The sequence below is a fragment of the Alosa alosa genome, chromosome 24 (assembly GCF_017589495.1).
Source record: "Alosa alosa isolate M-15738 ecotype Scorff River chromosome 24, AALO_Geno_1.1, whole genome shotgun sequence".
In the NCBI taxonomy this organism is placed as follows: domain Eukaryota; kingdom Metazoa; phylum Chordata; class Actinopteri; order Clupeiformes; family Clupeidae; genus Alosa; species Alosa alosa.
Window position 1 is genome coordinate 14185056 of NC_063212.1, and position 8767 is coordinate 14193822.

Sequence of the window (8767 nt, forward strand, 5' to 3'; positions counted from 1 at the left end):
TTCCCTAGTGTCCACAGTAGAGATAACAAATCCCCAACCCCACCCAATGATGTTATTTCACTGGTGGGATGGTGCTTCTAGTGTCTTTTTAATTATTTGCAGTAGCCTGTAACTGTAAAGGTTTTATCTCAGTTTAATGTGTCAAGAAAATCCTTCCTCGTGTTTTTAGCAATATCAGTAAATGCTATGACGTGGATATTTTACGCAATTTTCTGGCTTAATTTGCCACCCTCCAATAAAGTTCAGTTTTATAGATGGCCCTTATGATTGTGGACTCCTACACAAGCAACTCCCAGTAACACAAGTAACAGACAGTGAACTGTATATTTTAAGGGGCAATTGCTTGACTATGTTGACCCTTCTCCTTTGTAAATATGTTCTTCTTACCTGGTTTAGGCGTCACCGTTTACTATAAAGCATCTGGATAATGTGATGCAACTCCTTTAGGCTACCCACTGTCATCTGGGTCCACTGCTGCTCAGTGCTGGACTTATAAAAGCTCTTGGAACATTTTCTTATAGTTTCAGGAAGATATTCCTGTATTTTCCTGACTATTATTTGAATCACTTTGTCTCTTCAGTCTTCAGTTTTTTTGTCCAGAAAGTGTTGTCTTTCATTATTACAGTAATTGGGAACACCACAATCAGTTACCCAGATAGCAAGGGGCTGGCGGACCACTGGGGGCATAGCTGGCGGTCTGCTGGCATTTTGCTCATCGGTTCTCTGGCGGTCTGCTGGCGGGTTGCAGACAAATTGCCCAATATTTTGCCACTATTGGTCTAAAATCTTTTTCATTTGTTCAATTATACTCCATATATAATTTTAATAGCTTTTCTTAATATTCATGACAAGTAAAATTTAAAGAGATGGTGGTCCAATGGCGGAACACGTCACCGGCAGCATACCACCAGCGGTCCGCTATCTACCAATCTGATTTTAAGTATAAGTATATATACTCTTTTGAAATTTGGTCTGCATTTGGTGTTTCACTAATTCACAGATTGGGATAAATGCAGAGACCAAATTTCCCTCATGGGATCAAAAGAGTATATATACTTATACTTATATACCTATCACTTATACTTACTTATTTATCCCAATCTGTGAATTAGTGAAACACTCAGCACAGAACTCGACCGGCAACCCTCCGGTTACAAGTCTGAAGCGCTAACCAGTAGGCCACGCCTGCCCACTACTTTTGCTATCTGGGTAAGAACAAATGGCACCTCTAAGCAGGGGTGCCCATATTTAAATCAACCCAACAGCAACTCAAACCGTGAATATTAATCATTAAAGCGGCCTTTCGAGTTTACTGTTTTCAAACTAGCGAGTGCCATTGTAAGTGTTTAGATTATGAAACAGAAATACATTTAAATTTAGAATTTAAATGTATTTCTGTTTCATAATCTAGGAATGATCCCCTCTAATCTCATGATCACCGGTGTCATTTTTCTGTGTTTGTGTTCTCTCAGGTACAGTGACACAGAGCTACAGCGAGAGAGAGAGAGAGAGAGAGAGAGATGTCTCAGAAGAAGATTTTCCTGGTTTTGGTGGCTGTCAGCACAGTCAGTCTGCTTCTTCACCGGGGAGGTCATCTTAACTGGTGAGTACAGTGAGTGTGTGTGTGTGTGTGTGTGTGTGTGTGTGTGTGTGTGTGTGTGTGTGTGTGTGAGTGTGTGTGTGTGTGTCTATGTGTTTGTCTGTGTGTGGTGTATGTGTGCGTGAGAGTGTGTGTGTGTGTCTATGTGTTTGTCTGTGTGTGTGTGTGTGTGTGTGTGTGTGTGTGTGTGTGTGTGTGTGTGTGTGTGTGTGTCTATGTGTTTGTCTGTGTGTGGTGTGTGTGTGTGTGTGTGTGTCTATGTGTTTGTGTGTGGTGTGTGTGTGTGTGTCTGTGTGTTTGTCTGTGTGTGGTGTGTGTGTGTACATGTGCGTGCGACGTGCGTGCAAGTGTGCACTGTGAAGTACTTGCATGTGTGTGAGTCTTTAAACAGTTTTCCATTGTCTCGCTGTGGTTTGCAAATGTTGCCCAGAATGATTGATTCTGTATGACCATCATTTAAATCAAACATGAGCATGATATTAATAATGATACATGATAAGATTAAACACCTCAAACTTAAAACCTTTGTTGGCCTGAAATTCCACTGAGAATTCTTGCTTGAAAAGGTGGCACTTCAAGGGGCATTGGATTGTTGCCTAAGTATTATAAAATATAAAATATAAAAAGGGAAAGTTTGGCAGTGTAGAAGGGAAACATTATCAACAACAAGCCTCTCCTTTTCAACAAGAACCTCTCAGAATTCATATGTGTGTGTCAAAGTCAAAGTCAAAGTCAAAGTCTGCTTTATTGTCAATTTCTTCACATGTCAAGACATACAAAGAGATCGAAATTACGTTTTCCACTATCCCACGGTGGAGACAAGACATATTTTACCAATAAGGTCCACAGACAAACATAACATTCAAGTAAACAATATAAAAAGTAAATAAGAAGGCACATACAATGAAGAAATAAGAGCAGCAAAATTTGGGTTGAAATTGTGCAATTGTGCATACAGTAGACAGTCAATATAATAGTGCAAAAGTCAGGCCAATAAATGGCTGAGGTAGTTCTGTTTGACCTAAATATGCAAGTGGCATAGTAGTGCAAGTTATGTAAGAGCAGCAGAAGTGTGTTCAGAAGTGTTTTCAGGACAACAGGACAACAACAACAAGTTGCAAAGTGTGCAAGTGTACAAGTGGAGTAGTGCAAGGCAGCCATTGTGGGTCCAAAAGTCCAGGATGTTATATGGCTGAGGGGGGAGAGAGTTCAGCAGTTGGTGAGTCTGGTGGTGCGGGAGCGCAGGCTTCTGTACCTCTTCCCAGAGGGCAGTGGATCAAACAAATTGTGAGCGGGGTGACTGGCATCACTCACAATTGTGGTCGCCTTGCGGGTGAGGTGGGAGGTGTAAATGTCCTTCAGGGAGCGGAGTGAAGCACCAATAATCCTTCCAGCTGTGTTCACTATGAGCTGCAGGGCTTTCCTGTTGTATTCAGTGCAGCTTCCGCCCCACACAGCGATACAGCTGGAGAGGATGCTCTCAATGGTGCCTCGGTAGAATGTGGTCATGATGGCTGGTGGAGCACTTGCTCGCCTGAGTTTCCGCGGGAAGTACAGGCGGCGCTGAGCTTTCTTCGCCAGTGATGCAGTGTTGGTGGTCCAGGAGAGGTCTTCACTGATGTGCACCCCAGGAATTTGGTGCTGCTCACTCTCTCCACCACAGCAACCGCCGATGGTCAGTGGCAGGTGTTGGGTGTGACCCTCACGGAAGTCAACAACAATCTCCTTGGTCTTGCTGGACGCTCAGCAGGAGGTTGTTGTCCCTGCACCACGTGGTCAGAAGGTCGACCTCCATCCTGTATTGAGTCTCGTCGCCCTTGGTGATGAGACCCACCAGAGTTGTGTCAGTCAGCAAATTTCACTATGTGGTTGTTGCTGTAGGTTGCAGTGCAGTCATGCGTCAGCAGGGTGAAGAGCAGCGGACTGAGCACGCAGCCTTGGGGGCTCCCGTGCTTAGTGTGATGCTGCTTGAGATATTGTTGCCAACACGTACTACTTGAGGCCTCTGACAGGAAGTCCAGTAGCCAGTTGCAGAGGTAGGTACTGAGTCCCAGTTTGTCAAGTTTGCAGATGAGTTGTTGTGGTATTATGGTGTTGAATGCAGAACTCAAGTCTATAAGCAGCAATCTCACATATGAGTCTCTTTTTTCCATGTGGGTGAGGGCTGGGTGGAGGGCAGAGCAGATTGCATCCTCTGTGGACCGTTTGGCTCGGTATGCAAACTGGAAGGGGTCCAGGGTGGGGGGGAGAATGGATTTGATGTGTGACATGACAAGCCGCTCAAAGCACTTCATGATGATGGGTGTCAATGCCACGGGGCAGTAGTCATTGAAGCAGGATGGAGCAGTTTTCTTCGGCACAGGTATAATGGTGGCAGCTTTGAAACATGATGGGACGATGGCTTGCTTCAGGGAAGTGTTAAAGATGTCTGTGAAGACATCCTTAAGCTCCTCAGCGCAGTCCTTCAGCGCACGACCTGGGATGTTGTCTGGGCCTGCTGCTTTACGGGTGTTGATAGCAGCAAGTGTCCTCTTCACACTGTCGGCAGAGAGGCACAGGGGCTGCTCGTGTGGAGGGGGAGGGGTCTTCTGTGGGCAGGTGCTGTTTTGTGCTTCAAAGCGAGCAAAGAAGCGGTTCAGATTGTTGAGCAGAGGGATGTTGCTCTCACAGCTCTGTGGCGCGGGCTTGTAGTTTGTGAGGGCCTGAATGCCCTGCCATAGGCTTTGTGCGTTCCTGCTGTCTTTGAAGTGGGTGGTTATCTTGTGAGTGTATTCCTTTTTTGCTTCCTTGATGCCCGCGGGACAGGTTGGCTCTTGCTGTTCTCATGCCAGCTTCATCCCCAGCTCTGTAGGCTTTGTCTCTGGCCCTCAGCAGCCTGAGGACATCCCCTGTCAGCCATGGCTTCCAGTTAGCCAGTGATGATGTCTTTTTGTGTGGGTCACATCATCAATGCACTTGGTGATGTAAGAGGTTACAGTGTCTGTATACTCCCTCTATGTCTGTCTGGTTGTTGTAAGTGGCTGCCTGCTTAAACATTTCCCAGTCTGTTGTGTCAAAGCAGTCTTGAAGAGCATCAGAGGCTCCCTCAGGCACTTTTACCTGCTTGCGACCCAGTTTGTTTGCTTTCACTCTTTGTCTGTATCCGGGAATTAGCTTAACAGTGATATGGTCAGTCCAATGTGGGGGAGTGGGGTGGCTTTGTATGCTCCTTTGTGTGTAGTGTAGACCAGGTCCATGATGTTGTCTCCTGTTGTTGGAAAATCAACATGCTGGTGTAGCTTTGGAAGAACAGGTTTATGATCTGCATGGTTAAAATCTCCAGCGTGTGTGTGTGTGTGTGATGGGGGAGTTGTGTGTGTTCATTCCTCATATTTGGATGCTGTCTTGTTTTAATCACTATTAGTCATTCAAAATAAATCAAATGTGTGTGTGTGTGTGTTTGTGTTTTTAGGACCATGTCGGCCTTCAGTTTGGGATGCTCCTCGCTTCCCCTGAGCTCGTGGCGTCTCACCAATGCCGGCGGCGGTTTCGGCCTCACAATGACAGCGCCTGGTAAGCCCAAGCACACCAGCGTGGCCTTCCTGAAGACGCACAAGACGGCCAGCAGCACGGTGCAGAACATCCTGTTCCGCTTCGCCGAGCGGCACAACCTGACCGTGGCGCTGCCCGTGCCCTCCTGCGGCCACCAGTTCTGCTACCCGCACATGTTCAGCGGCCGCTTCGTCCACCCGAACACGGTCCCGCCGGACATACTGACCAGCCACATGCGGCTCAACGTAGGTGAGATGCGGCGGCTCATGCCCAACAGCACGCGCTACGTGACCATCCTCCGCGAGCCGGCGGCCATGTTCGAGTCGCTCTTCAGCTACTACAACCAGCATTGCCAGAGCTTCCATCGTGTGCCCAACGGCTCGCTCGAGGAGTTCCTCCGCCATCCGACGCGCTACTACCGTGCCGAGGAAAAGGACTCCATGTACGCGCGCAACACGGTCGCCTTCGACCTTGGCGGCGACAAGGACCATCAGCCGGCGGGCGACGGCGAGTATGTTCAGGGGTTTGTCACGCGCATCGAGTCGGTCTTCTCGCTGGTGATGATCGCCGAGCACTTTGACGAGTCGCTGGTGCTTCTGCGCCGGCTGCTCAACTGGGAGCCCGAGGACGTGCTGTACCTGAAGCTCAACATGCGCACGGAGGAGTCGCGCCTGACGCTGCACGGGCCGGTGCCGGCCCAGATTCGGGCGTGGAACTGGCTGGACAGCGCACTCTACGACCACTTCAACGCCACGCTGTGGCGTCAGCTGGAGCAGATGGGCCGGCCGTGCGTGGAGCGCGAGCTGCGGCTGATGCGCCGCGCGCAGGAGTCCCTGGTGCGCGAGTGCTTCGGCGAGGACACGCCGCCGCTGCGCTCCAGCATGCAGATACGCAACAAGGACCTGCGGCCATGGCAGCCCAGCAGCAAAGTGGCCATCGTCGGCTACGACCTGCCGGTTAACGGCTCCGGGGCCGCCGCCACCACGGGCCAGGGGGGAGGAGGTGGTGGAGGAGGAGGAGGAGGGCGCAAAGGGGAGTTAGGGGGAGGAGTCATAGCAAAAGACATGTGCGTGAAGATGGTCATGCCAGAGGTGCAGTACTCACGGCTGTTGCTAAGGTCACAGATGATACGATACCGGCGCACTCACCCACACCCGCACTGACCCCCAGCCGCCCCCTCCCCCCACACACACCCCGTGATAAATTTACAAACACATAAATATAAACAAGTATAGAAAAGCACAGACCTCTGGTGAAGGCCTCCGAGGGACAGGCAGACCTCTCCTGGGATCACTCCGACATGGACCGGAAATCACTCTCTAAGATCAAGCCCCCGATTTGAACTCTCAGTTATTCCTCCTTCAAGGGACAAGTGAAACAATTACCCAGAATTCCCTGCCTTCACCTCAAGAGGAAGCTGCTTCAAATACCTTGATTCCCCTAAAGATACTAAAACATGGAAAGATTGCCCCCAGACAGTGACAGGGCAGAAAGTGTGTGAACACTTTCATCCCATCATCCATCTACACCAGAGATAGACAGCCGGCCCTTGTGCCAGCCAGTCTAGGACCACCATTCAGGCAATATAAAATGCAATGATTCCAAGCAATGTTTATTTTGAAGAGAAGGAGGGACGCCGGTGCAGCTCAGATGTCTTCTTAATTTTCAATTTAATTAGTACAAGGTGCAAAACATACGACTAACGTTTCGATGTAGTCACATCTTCATCAGAGTACTCAAGTACTACATCGAAACGTTAGTCGTATGTTTTGCACCTTGTACTAAATAAATTGAAAATTAAGAAGACATCTGAGCTGCACCAGCGTCCCTCCTTCTCTCTGAAATATCTGTCCTGGCCTGGTTGCACCGGTTTGTTTGACAGAAGCGCGGAGAACCCTCCTTTGTCTAATGTTTATTTTGAGTCACACTGGAATATGTCTTTGTGTGTGTGTGTGTGTGTCCGTCCAGGACAGTGAGTGTGTATGTGACAGAAAGAAAGAAATATGTAATTTGTTTACTAAAAAAAGTGGCTTTACAAATAAGAGAGAGCTTTGTGTAGTGTGTGTGTGTGTTCTAAAGCACTAGTGAAAGTAACTAAGAGTACTGTGCCAGTAAGAAATTACTGGTACAGTAGCTGTGGGAGAGCTGCGGTCCGTCTCGTCTCACCGAAGCCCTACTCGTGTGTCAGCCGCACCTGAATATTTCATCAGTCAATCTCCTGGGTCTCGGTCACGCGACACACACACACACACACACACACACACACACACAGACACACACACACACAAACAAACAAATATACGCACAAGCACATACATACACACAGACACACATGCTTACACTGGTAATTCTTCAGTCTACACTACAGTCCACTTTGTCCCTATGGACCAGGTTAAAGTCTTTTAACTGTGATCTCAAGCCTAAGATGTAGTTATTATTTGTAATTATTTATCCTAAAAGGTTTGTGTACGTATGTGTATTTATTTTTGAGCAGCTTGACATCGTACACAGTGTGTGTGTGTGTGTGTGTGTGACCTTGAGTTCCAAGAGTGGGACTTAGGTTGCTCTCTCCCCAATCGGAAGCCTACTACACTGTTGACATGGCAACATAAGAAAAGGTGCCATGCTCCTGGAGGATCCAGACCCTTTAGCATTTGAATATTTATTTCCCCCTCAGGCAGTTCTCACACCATCTCGATTATCCCTGCCTCTGTAGTCAACGGCTACGGTGTCGGTTATAAACGTTCGTTCTTTGAACAATTATATCTGGTTTTGCGAAAGATGGTGGACAGACATTCATGCAGGACAATCAAGGGGGACATAGCTTCACTTAGCCTCACAAGGACACAGAAAACACTGTTAATCAATAATGATTTGATCATATATATTTACCAAGAATTCGGTTAGACTGTCAAAATGTCATGTATATGTTGCAACTTCAAATGTGACGTATTTTATTTTTAAAGAAGAAGAATGGTTGAAGGGGGAAGAATATAGTTTGCATTTTGCACTTAGAGCAATACTGTACATGGAGGGCGTGCTGTGTTTATTCCTTCACTCTTACTATCTCTCAGAAGCGGATATCCTGGACACCATACCAAATAAACTCCACACAGTACTTAGTATAGGTGTACATACAAACGGCATTCCACAGCATACTACATGAAACACATAGGCCTATAGGTAAAAGTTTTAAAGGGCATCATTTGGGGAATTACACTCATTTTCCACCTCCTGAGTTAAACAATTGATTTTTACCTTTCTCCAGTTCATCCAGCTGTTTTCTGAGTCTGGCGATACCATTTTAGCTCCAGCCTAGCATAGATCATTGAATCTGATTAGACCATTAGCTTCTCGCCTGCTAGCATTTCCGATAATTTTTCTGTTTAAAACGTGTCTCCTCTCAAGTTAGAAAGTGTAATAAGACCAACAGAAGATTGGTAAAAGATTCAATGATCTATGCTAGGCTGGAGCTAAAACTGATATCGCCAGACTCCGAGAACGGCTGAATGAAATGGAGAAAGGTAAAAATTAATTGTTTAACTCAAGGGGAGGTGGAAAATGAGTGTAATTCCCCAAATGGTTGAATATCCCTTTAAGGACACACGAAACACATACTGTACTGTACTTACCAAG

General features: G+C 47.1%; 1 protein-coding gene across 1 annotated transcript in view; it reads left to right on the forward strand.

The window, feature by feature from the left end:
• The window catches only part of gal3st3 (galactose-3-O-sulfotransferase 3), a 31795-nt gene extending 25197 nt beyond the window's left edge, over positions 1–6598 (forward strand). The window contains exons 2-4 of the mRNA XM_048236952.1: positions 1473–1603; positions 5052–6118; positions 6188–6598. Of these exons, the coding sequence (XP_048092909.1) occupies positions 1521–1603; positions 5052–6118; positions 6188–6294 (1257 nt within the window). The 5' untranslated portion in view covers positions 1473–1520 and the 3' untranslated portion in view covers positions 6295–6598. The remainder of the gene's footprint in view (positions 1–1472; positions 1604–5051; positions 6119–6187) is intronic.
• The last annotated feature ends 2169 nt before the right edge of the window (positions 6599–8767 follow it).